Raw genomic sequence first — 27,162 nt, 5'->3', positions numbered from 1 at the left:
TTCCTCATCAGCAGCTTTCACCTTTCACCTTTCTCAGTATTGTACTATTCATTGAGCATGTTATATCTATTCACCACATTTATATGTATGCTCTGTGGACTCACTATCATGTCCATGTGATTGTTCTTTTCTCTACTTTTCTAAACACATTAGTATTCTACTATTCATTGAGCATGTTATATCTATTCACCACGTTTATATGTATGTTCTGTGCACTCATTATCATGTCCATGTGATTGTTCTTTTCTATACTTATTCTAAACACGTTAGTGTTGTTTGCTATTTATGCTACTGTAGTTACGTACTAGTTTTATTTTTATCACTGCAGCAAACTATCACTGCAGCAAACTACATATTCATTACATCAAAAAGAAAAAATATATTAAAAATCTTTGAAAAGATAAGTTAAATTGGTGTTATTAGTTTATTTGAATGTAACGTATCTTTGGAGGCTATATAAACCCTTATATTTTGGGTCATGAGTGATAGACAGTTTTTGAAATTATAAAATATTTTCTTGAGAGAAATATAAAAGATTAAAGCTCGTCATACTCTTCCTCTATTTGATATCTCTATCCTATCTTCCTATCAATATCAACATTTGATATGACCTTTTCCTCAAGCACCATCCAACTTCAGATCCCCAGATTGACAAAAGAAAATTATGACATATGGTGCATCCAAATGAAGGTTCTTCTAGGCTCCCAAGATGTATGGGAGTTTGTAGAAGATGGATTTGCTGAACCAAAGTCCGGCAGAAGAAGGAGCAATAAATGCAGAAGGAAGAAAACAATTCAAAGAAAGAAGGAAGAAGGAGAAAAAAACTTTGTTCACAATCTACCAAGGGCTTGATGATATAAAATTCGAGATCATCGCTCCAGCAAATACTTCAAAGGAGGCCTGGGAAATGCTTCAAAAAGCATTCGGTGGTGTTAATAAGGTAAAGAAACTTCGTCTACAAGTTTTACGAGTCGAGTTTGAAAAATTACAATAAGGTACTTCTGAAACTATTTCTAATTACTTCTCAAAAATCATTTCTATTGTTCATCAAATGAGACGAAATGGTGAACAAGTAAATGATCAAAGAGTAATAGAAAAAATATTAAGATTTCTAGATCCGAAATTTGATTTTATTGCTATTATGATCAAAGAATCTAAAGATTTAGAAAAAATATCTTTATAAGAACTTATGGGTTCCCTTCAAGTTCATGAACAAAGGATTACAAAAAGAGGATAAGACAAAACTATGAAGCAAGTATTACAAACGAAGCTTACTCTTGAAAATAAACGAGAATCAAATTCTCAAAGACGAAGAGAACGAGGACAAAGAGGAAGAGGAGGCAGAAATCAGACCAATCAAGAATCTCCAAACAGTGAAGATGTTGGAGAAAATTCTAGCCAAAGAGGTCGAGGTTATGGTCGAGGACGTGGTAGAAACTCTAAAAGGTCTGAAATACAATATTATGTTTGTAAAAGGTATAGACATTATTATTATGAATGTTATTATAATCCTAACAATCAAGGTGATAAGGCAAATTTTATTGAGGAAGAAAAGAACGAAAATTAAGTTTTACTAATGAGTTATGATAATTTGAAAGAGGATCAATCTATGACATGGTATCTAGATACAGGAGCCTTAAATCACATGTGTGGCATCAAAGAGCTATTTTCAGAAATGGATACAAGTTATTCCAGGAACATTACATTTGGCGATTTGTCTCAAAGACAAGTAAGAGGCAAAGGTAAAATTCTCCTTGAACTTAATAATGGCAAGGAAGTATTCATTTCATATGTTTATTATATTCCTGATTAAAAAATAATATTTTAAGCTAGGGACAATTACTTGAAAAAGGTTATGAAATTGAGATATCACATGTGAAAATGACAATGAATAGAATGTTTCCTCTACATTTAAGTATTCTTGATCAATCAAATTGTTTTAAAGCTGATATTAAAGATATTTCTATACTTTGACATCTTAGATATGCTCACTTAAATTTTGAGGCTTTGAAACTTCTAGAGAAGTATAATATAGTGATAGGGATGCCAAAAATTGATCGCCCAGTAAAATTATGTGAAGTATGTGTCATCGGTAAACAAGAAAGAAAACCTTTCAAAGTGAGAAGAACAAAAAGAGCATGACATCGACTTGATCTGGTGCACTCAGATGTTTGTGGTCCTATCAATCCAGTATCACTTGGAGGAAGCAGATATTTTCTTACCTCACTGATGATCATAGTGGCAAAACTTGGGTTTACATGTTAAAAGAAAATAAAAAAGTTTTAAGCAAATTCAAAGAATTTAAGGATTTGGTTGAAAGACAAAATTATTGTAAGATTAAATGTTTAAGAATAGATAGGGGTGGTGAATATATATCAAATGAATTTGAAAGTTTTTGTAGAAATAATGGAATTCTACATCAATTCACCATGTCATACACACCTCAACAAAATGGTGTCTTAGAAAAGAAAAATAGGACTATCCTTAATATGGTCCGATGCATGTTAAAGGAAAGAAAAAATCCTAAAGAATTTTGGGGAGATGTTGTTGCTTGTACAGTTTATTTGCTTAACAGGTTTTCGACAAAGTGAATTGGTAATATGACACCAGAAGAAGCATGGAGCTTACAAAAACCAAGAGTTGATCATTTGAGGATTTTTGGAAGTGTTGCATTTGCCAAGATACCAGAAGAAAATAGAACAAAATTGGAGGATAAAAGTCAGAAATACATTTTGCTAGGTTATCCAGAGAATTCCAGTGGTTACAAACTCTATAATCCTATCACAAATAAAGTTGTGATGTCAAAAGATGTTGAGTTTGATGAACAACAAATTTGGAACTGGAAAAGTGATGAGCAACATAAGAAAGTTGTAGCTTCAGAAGAAGATGATATAATACAAGCAAGCACCGAAGTGGCTTTGCCAGAATCATCACCTAGATCAGCTAGGTCACATGATTCAAAAAGTCCAATTATAAGAAGGACAAGACCGATTCAGGAGCTATATGATGTGACTCCAAGGATTGAAACTAACAATGATGAATTTTTTTTTATTTTATCTTTTTGCAGGATATAATCCATTAACCTTTGAAGAAGCTTATAGAGATGAAAAATAACGATAAGCTATGAATGAAGAGATTCATGCAATTAACAAAAATAATACATAGGAGCTTACTATACTTCTAGAAGACCACCAAGTTATCGGTGTTAAGTGGATCTTCAAAACAAAAAGAAATGCAAAATGAGAGGTGGAGAAATACAAGGCCAGATTAGTTGCAAAGGGATATAAACAACAATATGGGATTGACTATGAAGAAGTATTTGCGTCAGTTGCTCGATTGGAGATAGTAAGATTACTTATCTCTCTAGCAGCTCAAATGAAATGGAAAATTTTATAAATGGATGTCAAATCAATATTTCTTCCAATTATAAGAAGGACAAGACCGATTCAGGAGCTATATGATGTGACTCCAAGGATTGAAACTAACAATGATGAATTTTTTTTTATTTTATCTTTTTGCAGGATATAATCCATTAACCTTTGAAGAAGCTTATAGAAATGAAAAATAACGATAAGCTATGAATGAAGAGATTCATACAATTAACAAAAATAATACATAGGAGCTTACTATACTTCTAGAAAACCACCAAGTTATCGGTGTTAAGTGGATCTTCAAAACAAAAAGAAATGCAAAATGAGAGGTGGAGAAATACAAGACCAGATTAGTTGCAAAGGGATATAAACAACAATATGGGATTGACTATGAAGAAGTATTTGCGTCAGTTGCTCGATTGGAGATAGTAAGATTACTTATCTCTCTAGCAGCTCAAATGAAATGAAAAATTTTATAAATGGATGTCAAATCAATATTTCTTAATAGAGTTCTTGAAGAAGAGGTATATATTCAACAACCCCCTGATTTTATTATTCTAGAACAAGTTTAAGGGAGGAGAATATTGGAATTAAACTTGTTCAAGTGTCATAAAGAGGTTCATTGCATCAAGAGGAAGATTCATTACATCAAGAAGAAAAAATGGATTAAAAGTCTATGAAAAGATAAGTCAAATTGGTTATTGATTTTTAAAAGAGTTTCTTGAAAGAGAATGATTCATTTGAATACAATTAATATAATGTATCTTTAGGACTATATAAATCCCATATATTGAGTTAAGTTTTTGAAATTATAAAATATTTTCTTGAGAGAAATATAGAAGATTGAAACTTATTATACTCTTCATATCTCTGTCCCCTCTTCCTATCAACATCAACAGTACAATTGATGGTGATGGAGCATTTCGTTGAATCGGCTACGGTATGCAAATTTGTAATTGCAAAAAATCATATTGCATGACTGTTATGTTCTTTGTACTGCCTTGTGGAGAATTGATAAATTGCATCTTAAGGGACTTGGAGATATATATATATATATATCATGTCCTCATATTTTGTTTTTGCCCTTATCCTAAATGGTCACCTGGACATGCATACGTATCCCCTTCTCCATCCTGTATCCAGATAACACTATTTCTTGACAAGCTGTCCTTGCAACATCAGACAATGGCATAAAGGGAGAAGTGGCTATTAAGTTGTTAGAAGCATTCAATATGTTTATGGAGAATCATCTCTTGCTCCAATTTTTGGAACCTGATTGTAAAAGCAGTATGGTTAGTTTTGAAGAAATCGCCTGCACAATTGGTAATCGATGGTTTATATGGGGCAACAGTAATATACTGTCAACATCAATTGGAAGGGATTTCACCACTGTTAAGGTTGCTCTAACAATTAAGGTGATAAGAGCTAATCCTGAATGATTTCTGGGCCAAGCTGCTGATATTGGATGAATGTAGCTTTAGTTGGGATTCACATAGCTTAAGGACATAAAATTGATTGGCTTGGTTCTGGTTTCTCAAGTCTTCTCAAGTTTCTTTGAACTTTATAGAATTCTCAGTTGAAGCTCCAGAAAATATTTTAATTCAGCTCTTAACTTAAATGTCATCTGAGCACTATACTCTTTTGAGTATCATTGCGACACAAATTTTTTATTTTATTTTCATATTTTGCAAAACTCAAGCAGATGCTAGAATGTGGCAAATTGGAACACTATGCTGAAACCAAAGAACAGGGCCAGAATTTCTTGTTATTATATGATAAACCACAGGATAAGATTATTTGTTAAAATATGATTGTGAGCATGCTGCTATCTCGCAGGCTGATGGACTCGATGCGGTCGCAAGAGTTGGAGTTCCTGCCAAACATAGAGGAATAATTTGCCGCCAACATGTTTCAGAATACTGAAGCACTGGCTGAAGGCTGGGAGACAGATCCTTCCTATAATCCTCTCAGTAATTTTGCAATTTTTCCCACGGCATTTGAGATTGAGAGGCATGCCGAGAAAAGTAAGAAGGTGACCAATCTGAAGGAAGAATGGGAGATCATTATCAACTGACAAACGACAATAAAAGACCAGCTGAACTTCCAACCATGCTGGGCTCTTTGTCAGTGTCTTGCCGGGATAATGTCCAACAACTGGAGAAGGCTCAGACTGCTCTTGCTGTGCACTCTCAAAGCGACGGCAGACAACATGTTGAGGTCAGAGCAGTCTGTGTGATCAGGCGTTCATAGTCATACACAAGTAAACTTGAGCTGATATCATATGACATCAATGTACAGTGTAAATAGTTATGTGACCAAGATGTCTTTTTATCATAAAGATAAGCTATGTGCATATTGATCTAAATCATACCAAGCCTTAAAATAAAATTTCATAATCATAAAGCTTGATTAGTGATCTCAAAGCATACCACAAAATCAACTTTATTATTGATAATATAATAATATATTATTTTATATTCTTCTATGTAAATTACTCCTTTAACTAATACAAATATAAAGCATAAAATGGACTTCATGCTATCGAGATAATTTATATAATTAGCATCTAAAAATATTATTATTTTAAGCTGATCTATTTTCATATATGTGAACATATAATCCTTTGTCTCTTTCTATTTTTTTTTATAGCTTTATAGTATTTCATTCCTAGGTAAATTTAATATATACCTAGTATTCTAACTATAAAAGTGATATATGGTCTAGTATAGACTTGAAAATATAATAAACTTCAAATTGTTCAAACATAAAAAATATTTTTTTATCTAATTATTTTCTAAGTTATTTTAAAATACTTATTTTGACTAAAATTATTTTACTTATGTCATTTATTAAACAAAGTTGTATACTAAATCTCTTCAAAACTCGCTCAATATATTACTTTCTAAGATTGTCCTTGCAATCTTTGAGATCTATCTTTGAATATCTCAATGCTAAGAATATAAGATGTTTTATTCATATCAACAATCTCAAAATTCTTAGTAAGAAATTTTTTAGTTTAATAAAATAAATCAAGATTACTATTGGCAAACAAAATATTATTCACAAATAAACCAATATAATAAACTAACTCCCACTAATATTTAGATATAAATATTGATCAATAGTATTTTTTAAATATGAAAAAATAATGATATTAAGAAACTTTATATATTATTATCTCGAACCTTGTTTAAAGTCATAAATGGATTTTCTAAATTTATATACCAAATTTTATTTTATTTTTCTCTATAAATCATTTAGGTTAATCCATATAAATTTAGATGCCCATTCAAAAGACTTATTTTCATATCCATATAATGTAATAACAAGCCATTAATGGCATAATGATTCTTGATAAGTTTATTTAAAAAACTAGAGAAAATATCTAATTATGATCGATTCATTTTTTATGAGTAAAATATTTTACCATAAATCTAACCGTTATATCATTCGATATTATCCTTTTAATTATGTTTATATAATAGACTCTTTTATAGTTATTAAATAAATTAATAAGTTCTTAAACATCATTATAGTCCATTGATTTTAACTCTTCCTTTATTGCATCGTAGCATTATTCAGAACCATTGTTGTTCATAACTTATGAAAACAATGAGAGACTCTTTTAACTCATATAAAATAATATAATTCTTATAGATATACCACATAATCAATAAAATAGTATGTTTTCGTTCCCTTTAAGATATTCTTAAAACTATCAATTGTGATTATTTTACAAGTTCATCAACAAGAACAATAAACTCTCGAATAGAAAATAATAAAATAGTATCAACCTATATCTCCTTACTATCAAGATTAAATTTTAAGATTTTTACTCTCACTAATTCGCTATTTTTTTTAGGAATCTTGCATTACCAAATTCAATTATTCTTGTATTATTATTATTAAGCTAATAAAATATGTATCCCTTTAAATTTTTTTGATAAATAATAAAATAATTAGAAATAGTCCTTAAATTTATTTTTTTATATAAATTAAAAACCCTTATCTCTACAAGACAACCATAAATATGCAAATATCTCAAGTTAGATTTTCTACTAATTCATAACTCGAAAGAAGTTGATGAAATTGACTTACTAGAAATCTTATTCAAAATATATACAATCGTCCTTAGATTTTCTCAAATTAATTCAAGTATAGAAAAATAATTTATCATGCTTCTAACTATATTTATTAGAGGATAATATTATCTTTTAATAATCTCATTCTACTTTGATAGATCTAGTAAGATATATTGAATACCCCATTTTTTAAAAAATCTAACAAAAGAACCAAAATTGTGATCAGACTCATCATAAATGTCATAAAACTTATCATTTTTAACTTTTCTATCTAGTTATCTCTCGGCTTCATTTATGTAAAGATGTCAACAATTGGAGACATTAGATAGTCAAATCTCAACAAATAATTTATAAATATAATAAAATATCTCTCTATACTAAAATAAGGAACATGAAGTGACCCATAAATGTCAACATATATAATCTCAAAGAGTTTAAAAAATTATATTTCATTCTAATAGGATCATTGTAAACTCAAGATTCACATTAATTCTATATAGATCATCATATGGAATTCAAAACATAATTTTTATAAAATCATAATGAGTTTATCTCCCCCAAAAGAGAAATAATATCTTGACAATTCTAGATAAAGAACTCAAATATTTAAAATTATAGGAACATAACATCATATAAATCATCTCTAAGTATAAGTGATAAGTCCCAACTACTATTACTTTCACTTTAAGATGATTTTCTATAATGATGAATATTTTATACTCTTATGGTTCTCAAACCTTATATTAAAATGAATCTCTATTATTAGTAACGTAGGTGGAAGTATCAAAATCTATCCATCAAATATTATAAATGGACTTCCGTAATGTTTATTCGAAACATACAAAAGTTAAACTTATACCTTTTCCTTTAATACCACAACCTTATAGTCCTTCGTATGACCTTTCTAGCCACAAAAGTTGTACCTTACTATAAAGATTTCTTTTGTTATAAGTTTATATAGCATCTATAAACTTAAGTGATTTACATTTTAATTTTCTTTTATTATTATATACTACTTGAGTAGTACCCAAAATATTATGAGTCTTTCCTACTTTAATTTTAATTCTTTCTAAATACAAATGCTAGCCAGCTCACTTAAGTTTTATTTATCTTTAATTTTATTATAGTAATTTTTAAACGAGTTAAACTAAGAAGAAATAAAATTAAGAATAAATTATACAATAAATGATTCAACTATATTTATGCCTAATGTTCTTAAGCTTACAATTTTGTTAGGCATATTGAAGATATAATCTTGAATTTATTAAATATTTTTATATTAAATTTCAGTCAATTTTTTTTATCAATATGTCAACCAATAACTTGTCAGTAAATTTAAATTAATCTTTAAAAATATTCTGGTATGCTAGTTGTAGACTATAATGAAGTCTAAATATTATTAGTAATTATCATAAAGTTAATTTTTTTAGGCATTTTTCATTCATTTATATCAATTATTCATTTTGTAGAACTTTCAATAATTATGTGATCCTTTCAACTAGTTTAATTAAGGTCTAACACACCTTGTGTAAATTCAATATGCTCAAATTATTTATAATAATTTAATCTAAAATATAAGAAAATTTATTAAAATACAATGAAGAAAGTACCATTGTAATAAAATAATATAATATTAATACTTTGAGTTTTTTAATAAATGATAAGATATTGATATCAGTTTCACCTTTAGTAAAATAGTGACATATCTATTATTAATATAAAATTATTTATATATGATTGATACCATTTTCATAGAATAGTATTGTTATCTTTGGGTATACAATTCTGAGCTATAAGAATATCCAAAATAGTATCATCCTACTCCATCACATAATTATTTAAAATAGATTCTTATATACTATTATCTAAATCTCTCAATTATATATGTCATTATAAATATTATTTTTCTTGATGTCTTTCGGAACTAATTCTTTAATATAATTTTATAAGTTATTGGTCTATGCCACTTTGATGTCTAAAAGATCACTAATATAAAATATAATTTAAAATATTTTATAAATGATAAAACCTTTAATATAATTTATATCTCATAAGTCTATCATCCACTTTGGCAACTACTAGTTAGATAAAACTTAGGGATATGAGTTATATATAATATTCATCAATTTTTTTCAAACTAATTTATTTTAAAATATTATAATAATAAAAAATAATAATCATACTAATTATTAAATATTAATCAGTATAAAAAGTATATAATAATTATAATCATGAAAAAACATAATTATGCCTTTATATGAAAATAAATATTATTTTATAATTTTAAATATGTGCGTGTGAATAACCAAATAAATATCCAAGAACAATAATGAGAAAACTATAAAAGAAAACTGTAATTTATATTTTTTTAAAATTTCATATGAAACTTTTATACTAGTCAAACCTATTTAATTAAGCAAGATCAAAATTAGGCTACCTAAATTGGACTCATAGATTTGGATCAACCATTCACCTAATTAGACAAGTCAAAATTAAAATTAGTAAGAGTAAAAAATTGATCAATATTTGACTTTTTTAAAATTCGATCAAAACTTAACTAATTGAATCTAAATCTAGTCAAGTAATCAAAATATAGATATGATCAAGTCCGATCAAATTATTTAATTAAAATAAATTAAATTAATTGATTTTATAATTGAGGACATAATTTAAATTTTTTTAATTTCTAAAGGGTAAAACTATAATTTTTAAGTAGGATATATAATGAAAATATCCAATTTTTGAAGAGCATAATTGGAAAATAAAATTTAATGACACAAATTATTTTTTTATTTATAATGGGTAAAACTATCCTTTTCTAAAGACCCTAATTCTCATGTTTTTATCGCCATCGCACCCGTCCACCGGTACAATAGTCATCCACTACCTACCCACCGCCCGTGGTGATGAACCTTTTCTTGTTATGATCAATATGACACTAAGAGGAGGGGGGGTGAATTAGTGCAGCGATAAAAATTACGTTGATTTGGAAAGTTTCGTTCGATAAAATTATTTCGTCAAAGCTCGTATCGGAAAGTAATGAAAGTAATGACTTAGAGTAAATGTAAAGCGTAAAATGCAAATAAGTAATGAAAGAAAGCGATAAGGAAAGAACACATCGAATTTATAGTGGTTCGGTCGTTGTGACCTACGTCCACTTCTGATTCCTCCTCTATCGAGGTCACTAACGTCCACTAATGATCTTTCTTCAATAGGTAAAGACCAACCACCTTCTTACAAAGTTTTTCTCCTTTTCACGAGTTTAGGAGATAACCCTTATAAGCTTCATACCTATTCTCTAATTATTACAAAGCTGAAGAAAAAGGACGATGACCCTTAGCACTTTTATAACACTTTTACACCCCAACACTTAAAAGATTTTTTCATAGTTTTCTGCTTTTTTTGTTACTCTTTCATGCAGAAAGGAGTGAGGTATTTATAGGCCCCAAATGTTTCAGAATTGTAGCTAAAAAGTGTCTCTTCCCGGATTTTCAGGATGGTGGTACCACCACCATTACTAGGCGGTACCACCGCTTGACACTCTGATACTGGGTGATACCATTGCTCAGTCTAGTGGTACTACCACTTGACAAAGCCTTGAAGACTGGGCTCTAGCGGTACCACCACCCAGTCTAGGTAGTACCGTCGCTCAAACCACCTAGGAGGCTGAGCCTCAAGCGGTTCCACCGCTCACCTTGGGCGGTGCCACCGCCTGGTAATACTCTAAGTGGCCAAGTGGGCCTTCCATCCAGCCCAACTCAATCATGTTTTAGGCCCAATTGGCCCCTAACTGAGTTAGTGGGATTACCTCTCAATCTTTATTCTAACTTTGACAGTTAAGGCATTAACTAAGCAATCTTTGTCTGGTATGTCAATCGTTCTTCTAGAGAAGCCTCGATGAACTTCCGGTGAACTTTTCAGCATGCTTTTGGCGAACTCCCAATGAACTCTCGATGAGCTTTTGACGAACTCCCGACGAGCTCCCAGCGAACTCCCAACGAACTCTTGGTGAGCTTCCGACACATCATTCGAACCTTCGACATATCATCCAATCTTTAACTCCAGCCCAATATATGCTTTATGTCTTATCCATTATCGTAGTTAATCATATAACATTTATCTCAACATATGGATTAGATCATTTATCAATTGATTTCATCATCAAAATCTGAGATTCAGCAATCTCTCCCTTTTTGATGATGACAACCAATTGATGATGGAGTTAACCTTAACTCCCTCTATCTATATGCCACATTGAGATAAAGCAAACTTGAATTCATAAGGAATCATAACCTTTGAATTCAAGTTAAACACTTTCGATCATAGTGATCAAATGTAATATATCATATCAATGTATCAATATAATATGCATCATTAAAACATGCACAATTTCAAAACCTTACATTTCATACTCACTTCATGCATGATACCAAAATAAATCAACATCATTTTGGGCATAACATACATGATACTAAAGTATTCATAATACATCATTTTGGGCATAATACCAAAATCAATATTTTGAACATGATACTATTCATCATTTAATGATACCCAACATTCATCATTTTCATAATATGCATGATGTTAAAACTTCATGCATTAAATGAATATTTTGATTATGATATTATTTATTATTTTATGATAGCAAACATTCATCATTTCATGATGTTAAAACTTCATGCATTAAATCAATATTTTGAACATGATACCATTTATCATTTTATGATGCCCAACATTCATCATTTCCATAACATGATGTTAAAACTTCATGCATTAAATAAACATTTTGATTATGATATCATTTATCATTTCATGATACCAAACATTCATTATTTCTCATGCTTAAATCAATATTTTGATACCAATTATCATTTCCCCTTTGTCATCAATAGAAAGGAGAATCATTCAACAATGCAAGTGTTTAAAAGCGTATCAAGTAAGTTTTACACCAATTTATCTAAGCTAGCAAAATTGAGAAGTTAAGTAAAAACTTTGTATGATAATTACTTTTGCTTTTTTGAAATGGGCAAGCTAGCATTTTTGCTTTAGATGTCCAAGAGCATTTTAATTCTTCTTGAAATATGCAAAAAAAAAATTTCCTTTGTCATTAAAAAAAATAAGAAGAGGAAGAAAAGTAGGGGAGGAATTCATTCTCAAAAAAATCAAGAACCAAATTCATGAAAGAATTTAAACCAAGTCAAATCCATAATAAATGAGTTTCATTTAATCAAGCTTCTATTTTAGCAAAGAGAAAGGATTTAAAATGGTCAAGATGTCTATACAAAATCAAACCTCTATTATTGTGAATGATCATTACATACTAAAAGTCCATGAATAAAAATTCTTCTTTCGTGAGAAGAGTGAGGAAGAATTCATGGGAAAGGAGCATCAAATAAAGGATCAAAAATCCATGAATAAAACTTCATAAGTCAAATCCTTTTTCTTGTAAATAGAAAGAAGAATAATTCATAAGAATTGATAAAAGATCAAGTTATTAATAAAAAAAATTCATAAATCAAGACTCTTCTTTTGCAAATAGAAAGATTATCTCGATTTAAAAAGAAAATTCAAGTTATGAAGAACCGAGGAATCCGAAAAAGGAATTCATGCATTTGAAAGATTTAGCATGCTTAATTCTCTTTTAATAAAATCAAACTATTCCCCATTCAATGTTTTTATAAAAATATATACTAATTGATGCTTTGTATTAATAAATTCTAAAGATACATCATGATTATTAACATGATATCTAATAAAATGATGCCTAATATCAATATGTTTAGTTCTAGAGTATCGAATGAGATTTTTTGTTAAACATATTGCATTAGTGTTATCACATTTTATGGGTATATTTTTCAAGTGAATTCCATAATAAAGTGTTCTTCATCTAGATAACTTGTACACAACATGCACCTACTGCTATATATTCTGCTTCGGTTGTAAATAATGCAACCGAGTTTTGTTTCTTGGAGGACCAAGAGACAAGTGTGTGACCTAAGAATTGACATATTCCAGATATGCTTTTTATATCTATTTGACAACCAGCAAAATCAGCATCGACATAGCAAGTAATTCATAGTTTTTAGAATTTTGATACTATAGTCCTAGATTAGGAGTTCCTTTTAGATATCTAAAAATCCTTTCAATAGCTTTTAAATGAGATTACTTGGGATTAGATTGAAATCTAGCACATAGTCCAATACTAAATATGATATCGGGTTTAATTGTTGTGAGGTATAATAAACTACCTATCATACCCCTATAAGTCTTTTGATTAAAACATTCTTCATTAGAGTCCATATCTAGTTTTGTAGAAGTGCTCATTGGTGTATTAATAGTCTTAACATTATCAATATTAAATTATTTTAATAGATCTAAAGTATATTTTGTTTGACTAACAAAAAATCTATCACAAAGTTGTTTGATTTGTAAACCTAAGAAAAAAGTTAATTCCTCCATCAAACTTATTTCAAATTCATGACTCATACTATTGGTAAAAAATTCATATAATGACTCATTTGAAGATCCAAAAATAATATCATCAACGTAAATTTGAATAATGAGAAAATTATTTTTAAAATATTTGATAAATAATATAGCATCGACCTTGCCTTTCATAAAATTATTTTGAATAAGAAAAGAACTAAGCCTCTCGTACCAAGCCCAGGGGTTTATTTTAATCCATAGAGACCCTTAGTTAACTTAAACATGTGATTCAAAGAGTTAGCATTCTCAAATCCAGGAGGTTGTTCAACATAAACTTCTTCAGAAATAAATCAATTAAGAAAAGCACTTTTAACATCCATTTGAAATAATTTAAAATTATTACGACTAGCATAGGAGAATCCTTATGGCTTCAAGTCAAGCCACAGGAGCAAATGTTTCTTCATAATTGATACCTCCTTCTTAGTTAAAACCTTTGGCCACTAATCTAGCCTTGTTTCCAATTAGATACCAAGATTATCTTACTTGTTTCTGAAGACCCATTTAGTACCAATTACCAAATAGTCACTAGGTCTAGGAACAAGCTTCCATACCTCATTTCTCTCAAATTGATTTAATTCATCATACATTACGATAACCCATGAATCATCTTTCAAGGCTTCGTCAATGCATTTAGGTTCAATTTGAGATAAAAAGGTTGCATTCACACAAAAATTTTTAAGAGAAGAACGAGTTTGAACCCCTTTTGAAGTATCTCCAATGATTAGCTCCTTAGGATGAGTAGCTACATATCTCCAATCCTTAGGTAAGGATTCATTGGAAGAAGATGCATCCAAGTTGCTAGTGGGAGGAGAGAGTTCACTCTTATCTAATGCATAAAACAAAGCATTCATAACTTTGATATTCAAAGAGAAAATCTTCTTCTCCAAATCATTCTAATCGTTCGAGAAGACTTTCATAACTCGAAATCCATAGAAATCAAGAAAATCCTCATTCTAGTTTTCTAATAAGTATAGTCCATTCAATTGAACATGAGAGGATGTGTGATAGAATGACCCTCATGATTACGAGTAAAAGACATCTCTCTTGGGTTTTAAACCAAATTGAGAGTAACCTTGCTCTGATACCAATTTACGGTACTAAGAGGGGGGCAGTGAATTAGTGCAGTGATAAAAATTACATTGATTTTGAAAGTTTCGTTTGACAAAATCGTTCATCAAAGCTTGTATCGAAAAGTAATGAAAGTAATGACTTAGAGCAAATGTAAAGCATAGAGTGTAAATAAGTAACGAAAAAAAGTAGTAATGAAAGAACACACCGGATTTATAGTAGTTCGGTCGTTGTAACCTATGTCCACTTTTGATTTTTCCTCCGTTGAGGTCACCGACATCCACTGATGGTCTTTTTTCAATAGGCGAAGACTAACCACCTTCTTACAAAGCTTTTCTCCTTTTCATGAGTTTAGGAGACAATCCTTACAAGCCTCACACCTCTTCTCTAATGATTACAAAGCTGAAGAAAGAGGAGGAGGACCCTTAGTACTTTTATAACACTTTTACACCCCAACACTAAAAGATTTTTTCACACTTTTCTGCTCTTTTTGTTACTCTTTCATGCAAAAAGGAGTATTGTATTTATAGGCCCTAAATGTTTCATAATTAGTGCCAAAAATGTCTCTTCTTAGATTTTTGGGGTACTAGTAGTACCACCGTCATTATTGGGTTGTACCACCACCCAGTCTGGCGGTACTACCGTCTGATAGAGCCTCGGAGACTAGGCTCTGGCGATACCACTGCCTGACAGTATTAACTACCAATGGTACCACCTCCCAGTCTGGGCAGTACCATCGCCCAGACCACATGGAAGGCTGAGCCTCAAGCGGTTCCACCGCCCACCTTGGGCGATGCCACTGCCTAGCAAGGCTCCAAGTAGCTGAGTGGGCCTTCCATCTGGCCCAACTCAGTCATGTTTTGGGCCCAATTGGCCCCTAACCGAGTTAGTGAAATTATCTCTCAATCCTAACTCAATCTTGATTCTAACTATGATAATTAAGGTATTAACTAAGCAATCTTTGTCCAGTATGTCAATCGTTCTTCCGGCGAAGTCTCGATGAACTTCCGGTGAACTTTTCGGCATACTTTTGGCGAACTCCCGACGAACACTCGGTGAACTCCCGACGAACTCTCGGTGAACTCCCGACGAACTCCCGACGAGCTCTCGGCGAACTCCTGATGAACTCTCGGCGAGCTTCTGGCACATCTTCAAATCTTCGACATATCATCCGATCTTTGACTCCGACCCAATATATGTTTTATACTTTATCCATTATCGTAGTTAATCCAATAATACTTATCTCAATATATGAATTAGATCATTTATCAATTAATTTTATCATCAAAATATGATATTCAACATTTCTCACATAGTCGACTGGTGATCTCATCGGTCATTGTGTCATGCCATCACGTCCTACTGTCACTTTCCTTTCCTATGGAACACCTCCATGGTGTGCCACTGATCAAGCATCGTCAATGGATCCTCCCACCATGTGTTGTTATACCCGTGTTTGCTGTGTAGCTACTAGGAACCATGGCTTTCAATGGCCAACAAACACTACCGCAACAATGCTATTACAATCGCCGCATACAGCGGTAGTCATTGCAATCTCCATAGGCTTCAGCGATGCTATAGCAATCGCATGCATAAAAACCATTCAAAGTATTTGATTTCAAAAATATAACTCTATATTAATTGTTAGCATAAAAATCATGATTATACTAATGTTATGTGAAAAATTTTAATGCAAAAAATTAAAATCAAATAACGATATATCAAATTTATAATGTATATATTTTGATGTCATTTAGAGAGCCTTTATCTAATCTACAAGCGCATCATCGTCCGATCCAAATGCTATAGTGATATCGATATGCAATAAAAACTAAACTCGCATTCTCTTTTCTTTTTTTTCTTCACAAGATCACTATGAGCGATAGATTAAGGACTAAGAGGTGATGAGAGAAAATCTGTGATCTCTTAATGACTGATTCACGTGACTAAGGGGAGATGAGAGAAGATCTGTATCTTTCAATAATATTATATATTCACGTATCCATGTTAAGACCCTAGGAGGTCCTACATATTTATAGACAAGAGCTAAGAGTCCAAGTAATTAGAAGAATCCCTCCTATCAAATTTAATTTAACATGAAGAAGCACCGCACAACATATTACAATAGGCATTTGTTTTGCAATGATCTGCATAAGCTAAGTAATTTAAATTTATTTTTGACTTTGTAGAATGCATCACTTTCAAGTTTCAACCATCCAAAGTATCTCTCGTCTCACCCACCCTTAGTAATCATGTCCTCCAAGACTATCTTGCTTTGCTTCAAATGTCATCTATTCTTGGTGCCCTCGGAGAAGGTGAGCATGTTTTGCCAATTTATCGTCCAAAGAAAACTTGATTCACGTCCAATCAGTGAAGTTTATTCTTTGTGTTACAGTTCAGCTTCCGCGTGCAGCGAGGCGTCGCTGCCCTCAAGTTTGGAGACCGCTGGTAAGCAAGTCACAGTCGATCGGCAACATCAATATGTAAGAACAAGGTGTTACTCCACTAGGCAGGGTTTTTGCATTTGCACAGGTGAATGCCAATCAGTCGAGCATTATCATCTCTCCAATACTTCCAGAGGCAATCAAGTCCCTCGAGATTCACATGAAGCTTTGATCAAGTTGCTATCACCTCATATATTTATATGTCACCATCTCACTTGTCAATTTATCTTTTTATAGTGATGCATATCCTTATATTTTTCTTCTTTCTGGCACCTGAAAGTCACCATGGTGGCCTCCAATCAATATTCTCTCCATTACCTAAAGAGATTACAGTATTCTGCTCCTTCAATCAAGTCTGGATGTGTCCGAATGCTGTTGAAATAAATTTTGTTCCTTTCTCTAAAGTCTACAGCAATCGTTCTCAAAGCAGTTCTTAAAAAAGGAAAAAAATGACTATGTATTCATTGAATAAGAAAGCATGAGAGCCACAAAATTCCCATCCATGGGTGGTTCTAACAGCGTTAGCGAGGCTACGAGGTATCCAGCCATTATTTCTGGAAATGTGAAGCCAGCCAACCACCGTTACAAGATTAGCAAGATGAAAGACATCTTTATAAGAATTCTACATCCAGCAAGTGGTAGGAGATTATGTTGACATGGCATAAGGAATCAGTCCTTGATCAAAAGATTACGATAGCCTTTAGCAATTGCTTTTTGGAGTCGATCCCAAATGGTCCAACATTCAGCCTCAAGCGAGGTTGCTGTGTCGTGATATCGCCTCCGGCGGTGATAATATTCCCTGAGATAGAGTTGAAGACATAGCCCGTTCCCGCAAAGGAGCCATCGTACTCCGAGATCAGATCAAAGTTGGAAGGAAGAATACTGGGCAGAAGGCGATTCCTCGACTCGAGTCCTTTAGATGGATCGACCCCAATTCTTTGCTCATCGTGCAGGGAGTGCTGGAAGCAGTATTTGATGATAAACAGGCACAGTGTTCCTCTTCACCGGGCTGCATATGTTCATCACAAAGAAAGAAAAAAGAAGGAAAAATAAACCAAGCATCTCCAAGCATTATCATCACCAGCTGCAAAAGTTTATTCGGAAGCCATGAGGCACGAAGAGACAGGTACCCCCATCTCCGTCCGAAAGGGATTCTTCCCACACGTAAGTGCTCACCCTTTTGCTTTCGGCAAAAAATCTCGTCGTAGGAACACAAACACACACACACATGCACGCACCACGGAAGTAGGGAATAAAGTCAGCTTCTTTAAGATCAATGCCTTGCTTCATTCTTACTCCATAAACTGCAGTAGAGATTCTCCTGACGCTAAAGTTTTCGGTGAATAGCAATCCTTTCTCCATGGATTTCTGGAGTCGTTTTTGAGATCAAATGGTGAACAAAAGTTTAGCTCCTAACTCGAGTTGGTGTCACTGTTAGCTCTTTGAATCGGGGCTCCGACCGGGTCATTCGGCAGCCGGCCAGTCCTCGTCCGTTATGTGATGAGCATCTAACGACGGTGTCGTACGAGTCGGATTCCTTGCCATCTTCACTCATCACATAAAAGCATTCCATCACATTTGATATAGAAGAGGAGGTTTTTGGCTTCACCGGTAGGGAACATGTTTATTCATTTAGTCATTCTCGTGTTACGCAAACATAAAGTACTATATTACATGCCAAACCACGGAGAAGCCTCGTTTCTCCACCACATCAGACTTTTATTCGTATACAATCTGAACACGAAATAGGCATAAGCTCACACCATATGAAAGTGTGTATGTGTGTATATGTCGATTATTGTTGGTCCCTTTCGATGATGACTTGTAAGATCTCGAGTCCTCCCTTCCATCTGCCCCTCCAAATCTCAAACAATCCGAAGGTGAGTTTGTCAGCGGGAGGCCTAAAGGTGTGCTTGTCTGGAGACTCTGGAATATACACCTCCGTTCCGGCAGTTAGTCGGCTTAGGTCAACCTTCTTCCACTTGAACTTTTTGGTGTCGCCATCCTTGACCATCAGGTACACCGGGCAGCCACTCCACCCGAAGGCGTCCGCCTTCATCTTCACTCTAAACTTCAATGAATAGGTTTTTGAGGTATCGAGCCCGGCATTCACCGTGTCGAGTTCACTCTTGCCGAATACGCCGCTGACCTCGAGCCACGACACTTGGTGCAACGAGATAGCTCCTCTGTAGTTTTCCAAGATCATTCATTTATTTATTACGACACTTGATGCAACGAGATAAATCCTCTAAGATCATCCATTCATTCATTTAATGGGACATAAAACAGAATAACAAACAACGAGAAACGATATTAAAAGAAAAAAATCATTCCTTAGTGCATTAATTCATTTATTCATTTACAAGTCATCAACAAAATAGAGTCGTCTATCAAATATAATTTATTTTTTGTTTTTAGACAACAAGCTAAGAAGATTCTCTGCTTCATCATTTTCCAGCTGCACACGAAAACAATTCATTCGTTCATTATTCATTTATGTAGGTTTGGGATGAAACTTCACGGATTACAAGTAGAATAGGGTTCGGTTTAAAAGTGTAATCATGAGATGATAAAAATTCGAGCCAAAACATTTGTCACCCAATCAAATGATTTTATCAGAAAGAAAAAGAAACAAGAATACGGGTAGGAAATCAAACGAAGAACATGAAGTGGTTGGGAAAACATCATCAATGATGCTAAGATCAAAGACTTCTCTTTGTGACGATCAAAGAAGCCTTACCTGGTTTTGTCAATGGACCAGTAGCGGGGATCGTTGCCCCAGGTGACGTCGAGTGCGGTGGCTTCTATCTTGACGGTGTCTCCATCTTTCTGTCATAAGCGAGAAAGCAATCACATCACACACAAGATGCATGCATGCATGAGAAGAGCATCCAAGTGCATACTGGAACTCCGATCGAGTCTCCTTGTTGCTTGATGCAGGACTAACTGCACCCGGAGACTGGACCATGCATTACTTTGCTGTGAAAGGAATTACCTTAATGGTCGAATCATTCTGCTCTCCCTTGTAGTGTGGATTCGTGGACATTTGAGAGAGAGAGAGAGAAGAAAAGGAAGAAGAAGCAGCAGCTGCTGTGGTGATACAGGGGATGAATTGAGAGCTGGTGAATATTGAAGGAGCTTCCGAGTCGGGGAAGAGTTTAAATAGATAAGAGAAAGAATATAGAACGCGAATGGAATTTGATGTGGGGGCTTCGGAAGCCGTCCTTCGTCGGAATCCTTGTGTGTAGAATCGAGTGGACGAGCGACGCAAAGCATCCGTTCCTGTTCCCATCAAGATCAGCATCCTCTAGTGGTAGGTTTGTGGACATCTTGGGCCGTAGGAGGTCCTGACTTTTCTACCTTTTCAGTTGAATGTTTTTAGGGATGAGAATAGGGTGGAAGGAGACGACTTTTACTTAGTTTTCCATCACTTCAAAATTTTGGTCAAGAAATATAATGTCACTTTTTTACATTGATTTTTTTTCTCATCTTATACGATGTAAATAAATTATAATATATATAATATTATTTTTTTTTAAAGATCGATTAAGATATTATTCGTGTGATCATCAATTACTCTTTAATTTTAAAAAAAATAAGATAATTATTAGACCAATAATATATATATATATATATATATATATTATTGAGATGAAAATGTCGAAGTAAATTAATGAAATTACTAGGATCACTAAGTAGATTTGCTCTACCTTCAAGCCACGCATTGAAGAATCTAGTGATCGATCACAAGCAAGTAACGAATAAAGCTATGCAACTTTCTCTCTCTTCTTTTCTTTTCCTTCACACATCTTCCTCTTTCATTTTCTTCTTTACACATCTATCAAGCAACAACAAAGACACCCACCTCTCTTCCCTTTTTTGTTTTCTCATGATTTTTCTTTTCTTATTTATGAACAATCTGATTGTAGATTAAAATGTATGAAAACTCATCACTTTTTGAGTTTTCATGTTACATAATTGTTATTCTAAATTGCTGAATTTTTTTTGAACTACTTCAGCTGCTGGACAAAATAATCAGAGTCATTTCATGAATGTTCTGCTGCCGCCACAAGTTCTCCAAACTATCGATGATGCCTTCACCCGCTAATATCATTCATGAACCACAATGAAATCCCTTTTTGGCAAGGACACGATCAACATCCTGCATTCATCCAACATTGGGATTATGAGGTGCTTTCTGCATTAGGTTTCAAGATTCCTGCGTCATGTCCATGCTTCATTTTGTTCCTAGTCATATCCCTCTTGCTCGGCTGAGCGAGAATCTGATCCCTCGATGCAGTACCAATCTCTACCATTTCATTGACAGCCTAAAGCTGACCAGAAAAAAAGCTTTTCTGATTTGCAAGAATCAAACTGCAGCGCTGCCATCTTGATAAGACAAGCATCAGATTCTTTGAGTACTCCTTCCAACTAATGTCTTGTGAAGAATCAACTAATGTTCTCGAAAGTTATCAACGAATGACTGCCTCTGAACAAAGACTAATCTGCAAAATAAGATTCGGAACAAAGTTAGCATAGTATGACTTCAACATCTATATACGAATTTTAGGAAAAAATCAAAAATATATAAAGGAAATACAAGTTTAGATGCCAACTGCAGGTAATAAATACCCAATTGGTCGAATGTCACTTTTTCAGATATTACCTATGATTCGTAAGTTTGAACAAAATAATCAAATGAACAGCTGAAATTATCTGAAGAGCAAAAGTGAACAGAACAAGCCACACACACACACACACCACTCGAGTGGAAACTGTCGATCACAGAGATTCAGGTCAAATACTAACAACCTGTTGATCAATCTTTATACAGTTGGGAAAAATAGGGAGGTTTTAGTCAACCACAGCAGAGGGATTAAATTGCATACTGATTATTCTTTTCTATGAAAAATAAAAGCAAATGTGAGGGCTATTAACCTACTGCTAGATGTTACATGAAGAGTTTCTTTTACTTAAACAGCCCAAGCACCTAGCGGAACCATGACAAGTGGATTCAGCCAGCAATACAGTGGAAAGCTTCATAGCTCCATGGACTAGACAATAAGGTGCTATCAGAATTCTGAAGCATTGAGGTTGCATATCTCAAAGGTCTAAGTTTCTCTGTGACTTGACGCGCTACTGCATCCACAAACAAACCATGAAGACATTGAGCATGGGCAGAATAAGGATAGATCACTATGAACAGAGACTAGTATTACAACTACATCAAGCACCATCCTCTAGAAAACACTAGATTAGTGGCTGTAGCAAGCAGGGAAGTTCATTTATTTCTGCCGTGAATAGATGAACAGGATACCAACACTTGATTGACAAGCTTGTACAACTGCATTCATATAAAGCTACAGTTGCAATGGCGTCTAGCACATAGCTACTTGTGATTTTATTCAACAAGTTCTGCTATAAAATTGAGCATAATCTCTGTAGGATTAGGGAGGAAACAAATAAGAAACAGCTTCATCAAAAGACTGTTTGACACAAGCTATGTGCAATACAATTATTTACAACTGATAAATAAATATATAAAGAGGCAAGTTTTAGTCTCATAATAATTTTTGTATTATTTTCAAACTGGCTGATCAAATTTTGATAAGGGAAACAATCTCTTCATTTGCAAGACAAGGTTGCATACATTTAACTGTCTAGACCTTGCATTAGCAAGAGCCTCTTATATGCTATCCTTTTATATGCTAAGATGCTTAGGTAGATTCACATTTAATATGAAATGAAATCATCTTTTACTTAAGCAGTCAAACATCTTAAATTATGATCAAGATATCAATCATATAAATTGGTCAATCTTGTATTTAGTTAATATATTTGGGCATATTAAAGTATAAATGGTTGAATTTTTTATATATGGATTTAGTATTTCAAAAGATGGCTACCGGCTTCAAACAATCATTGTTACCTATGATAGTTCATTTTGTCAAGATCTAATCAACCAGGCGTATCCAGAACAAGTAATTAATGAAAATTATCACATCATACTAATTTTGTGTAACATGAGCAGTGTCATCTACTTGTTTTCGTATCAAATTTCCGAGATTCAGCATTTTTATGTTATATGAACAATGTTCGATCACACATCATAAGATTCACAGGTCTTTGAACTTTAAATTAATACCAAAGGGTTTGATTTTTCTTTTTCTTTTTTTTTTTACCAGAATCATACTCTGTCCAACAGTTTTTCAAGTTTCAGGACAATTTTGGGCCTTATTGTATTCACTAGCCAAATTGTTTTATGCATACAAACTCTTTACACAGAACTTCCACAATTTGGTTGACCTGGAACATACCATTCATGAACAATTACCTGTTCTTTAATAATAAAATTTCATTCATGTGCAATCATTAGAGATACTTTAGAACAATTTATCTTATAAATACCAGAACTTATAATGTACCATGTCTCCAAGTCATCTTATGCAACATCAAACCCACAAAACAACCATTCGTGTGCACGTGGAGACATACTAATCCAGTCTCACTTTCAGTTCCTTAGAACTATTAGTATATTGGTGTATTATAGCCATTAGACATACAAAAATTACTACATAAGTTCATCTAAACATGCATAGCTCAAATCATATGAGATTGAATCCAAGCACAACAACCTGAAACAACACTCAGTTTGATCCTCCTAATTCTTCCATGAAACTTGAACTATGTCAGGGCACCTGGACTGAAAACTGATACACTTCCATCAAAAACCATATAAAAATGCAACAATTGAAAAGAGGAAAATGGAGAGAGGATAATCGAGATAGTTTTATTATAGCATGGAATTGAATTTACCGGACTCAGGAAATGAGAGAAGTATCTACTATATCAAAAAGGAGACACCAAATGTCTCTTGTGTCGTTATCTAATAATAGATACAAGGTCATACAAAGTAAAAGATGTGCTACCTAAATTGTTAAAGGGCGGCCGAAGCGCATCATAGAATGACTCAAACTCTGATCACTCAAGTCGAGAAGGAGAATCTTACCATTGTGCCAAGGTTTGCCCCCACACGCTACCTTGAGAATCGATACATTTGGATTGCATACATATCGAGCAGAGTACTTGGAAGAGATCGATGATGATAAGTTGAGAAAAAAGAAACAAGTTCAGTTCCCTGACAAATGGAACCAGCTTCCCTCCTCAGCCTCTTTCAGGGCAAGGGAAATAATTTGGATGACAGAGGAAACACTACTTCCCGTCGGAGTCTTGTCTAGGATATATGATAGATTAAATACTATGACTTCCCCTCTGAGTCTTGTCTAGTATCTGCCATTCCATTCGACTATGACCTGGAGATTGCAGGAAGACACATGAATTTAGAGAATCAACTACCATGAAGGAGCTAAACAGCAGAGGCAACCATTAGGGAATAAGCGTTGGTGTGTAACAACAAGAACAGGAGCTCCAAAAGACACACAGCATGAATGGAACTGATGCCATAGGAATAACTTGAATCAGGCGACAAAACCGTAGCTTACATCGAGAGAGACGTAGAGAGCAAACCTAGCAACAATTTCGTTCTTCTTCCAAAACATAGTCTGCTGAACAACCAATGTCAACTGGCAAACTCCACTCTGTCGTCCATTCTCCATGAAAAGATTCGATTTTTGCCCAAAAAGAGGAGCCGAGAACAGTCGCGAGCGCAGCCTCGACTTTCCATAGCGGAGGCGAGTTCGAGTACGCCCCGAGTATTAAAGATAATTAATTATAAGTACTTAGAATTACCCACAAAAGCCGTCTTAGCTCAGCCGGTAGAGCGCGTGGCTTTTAACCACGTGGTCGTGGGTTCGATTCCCACAGACGGCGGTTTTTTATTTTTAGATTAAAAGAAAATAATTTAATAATTTTTTTATGTCATAATTTCGATGAATTTTTTTTTGTGATAGTAATAATAATAACGATAAATCTGATAATATATAATAATGATGATAAAAATATAATAATTATCATAATAATAAATTATATCGATTAATTGTGCATTAATATTTATAGGCATATGAGAAGCGTTTCTTTTAACTAAACGAAAATAATTTAATTAATTTTTTTTTTGTGATAGAAATAATAATAATGATAAATCTGATCATATACAAACGATGATAATAATAATAATAATAATAATAATAATAATAATAATAATAATAATAATAATAATAATAATAATAATAATAGTAATAATAATAATAATTTATATCAATTAACGGTCCATTAATTTGTAGGTATATGAGAGTGACTCGATGGAAGTCCACTCAAAAGACAATAATCCCATTTGGAAAATCTCATCTTTCACGATTTCCCGTTGGTAGCACTCTGAAAAGATTGATGATGATAAGTGGAATAAAAAAACATTCCTTCCACTCTGTGCAGCCAATTCATTCAACTATGACTCAAAGAGTATGGCATGAAGATTGATGATGATAATGAAATAAAGTTAAATAGCAGAGACAACCATAAGGCAATTAGTGTTGGTGAGTAACTTACCGACGACAACAAGAACAGGAACTCCGAAAGATACGCAACATGAATGGAAATGATGCCATAGGAATAACTTGAATCCGGAAACAAACCATAGCGCAAATTTGGTTTCTTCTTCTACTTGTCACCGAAACATAGCCTGCAAGAAGCAACCAATGTCATGTCGCAAACTCGTTTCCTTCTTCCAATCTCCTCGCTGAGAACAGTCGCGAGTGCAACCTTGACATCCTTCGCGGAGGGGAACGCTGACGCCCGGCGATTCCTTCCTAAAGAACGCTTCCTCCGCGAGCAAAGCAGAACTTTCTCGGCCTAATCTAAGATTATATGTATCATACTATTGAATTTATAAAGCTAAATGTCTGTCCAAGCCGTCTTAGCTCAGCTGGTAGAGCGCGTGGCTTTTAACCACGTGGTCGTGGGTTCGATTCCCACAGACGGCGATATTTTAATGCATAATTAAAATTAGAATCATTTTTCGTGATTGTAGTAATTGTGTGTGTATATATATATATACCAATGTTTCAAAAATAAAGAAAAATAAAAAAAACGGAAGAGGAATGAAGTAGGGTAACAATTAAGGAAGAGAAAAAAAAGAAAGGCAAGAAAAAGAAAGGAATGAAATGGAGGAAGTAGAGGAAGGACGAAGAAGAGAAAATAGAGAAAAAAGAAAAAGAAGGAATAATAAGAGAAAAGAAGATGAGAGACTTATATTATACTAAAGAGAACGAGCGAATAATGTCGAATAACAATAACCGTGATGACAACATCTCGAGAAACAAGAGCAAAACATGTTCCAAGCCCTAATCAAGGTAATATCATAACCTAATCATATTTTAGGGTTTCCTTAATTTTTTTATGTGAATTGGATCGAATTGCCAAAGGTTTGCATACCAATCCAGGCCTACATTCCACTCATTTCATATGATATGATAATCTATGCTTGTGATGAACTTCATATAGCCGTAAAGAAATAATGTGACCTTGCATGGGCAAGATCATGAATGATTGTGATACAAATGATTAGAGTATAGTTTCAATAACAGTGGAGATAAAATGTTTAAGTACTCATACTAAAGTTGTTTAAACATTATGTGTCATTCTCTCTTGGTGTTTCTATTCTAGAGAGGCAATAGACTAATTTACCTCTTATGATCAACCATTTTTTTACTTTTTTTCTGGATAGAAAAGAGTCGTACTTGATCCTCGATCATA

General features: G+C 33.2%; 1 protein-coding gene, 1 long non-coding RNA gene and 2 other non-coding genes across 4 annotated transcripts; 2 read left to right on the top strand and 2 right to left on the bottom strand.

Annotated features, from left to right (window-relative positions):
• Positions 1 to 19,066: 19,066 nt before the first annotated feature.
• Positions 19,067 to 20,608, bottom strand: LOC135631107 (protein PHLOEM PROTEIN 2-LIKE A9-like). The gene is made up of 3 exons (XM_065138519.1): positions 20,450 to 20,608; positions 20,195 to 20,283; positions 19,067 to 19,640 (listed from the first exon to the last, which is right to left on the bottom strand). The coding sequence occupies exons 1-3, from the start codon at positions 20,498 to 20,500 to the stop codon at positions 19,250 to 19,252; spliced, it is 531 nt and encodes a 176-aa protein (XP_064994591.1). The 5' UTR covers positions 20,501 to 20,608; the 3' UTR covers positions 19,067 to 19,249.
• A 710-nt stretch (positions 20,609 to 21,318) lies between these two features.
• LOC135631034 (uncharacterized) lies at positions 21,319 to 25,088 on the bottom strand. Its single transcript, XR_010494255.1, has 3 exons — positions 24,957 to 25,088; positions 24,464 to 24,767; positions 21,319 to 22,593 (listed from the first exon to the last, which is right to left on the bottom strand). It is a non-coding gene; the product is annotated as an uncharacterized LOC135631034 (long non-coding RNA).
• Positions 25,089 to 25,211: 123 nt separating this feature from the next.
• Positions 25,212 to 25,284, top strand: TRNAK-UUU (transfer RNA lysine (anticodon UUU)). The gene has a single exon. It is a non-coding gene; the product is annotated as a tRNA-Lys (tRNA).
• A 1,033-nt stretch (positions 25,285 to 26,317) lies between these two features.
• TRNAK-UUU (transfer RNA lysine (anticodon UUU)) lies at positions 26,318 to 26,390 on the top strand. The gene has a single exon. It is a non-coding gene; the product is annotated as a tRNA-Lys (tRNA).
• The last annotated feature ends 772 nt before the right edge of the window (positions 26,391 to 27,162 follow it).

This window comes from Musa acuminata, chromosome BXJ3-2 (genome assembly GCF_036884655.1).
Source record: "Musa acuminata AAA Group cultivar baxijiao chromosome BXJ3-2, Cavendish_Baxijiao_AAA, whole genome shotgun sequence".
In the NCBI taxonomy this organism is placed as follows: domain Eukaryota; kingdom Viridiplantae; phylum Streptophyta; class Magnoliopsida; order Zingiberales; family Musaceae; genus Musa; species Musa acuminata.
The sequence above is the reverse complement of the archived record's forward strand: the minus strand, read 5'-3'. Positions and strand labels throughout refer to the sequence as shown.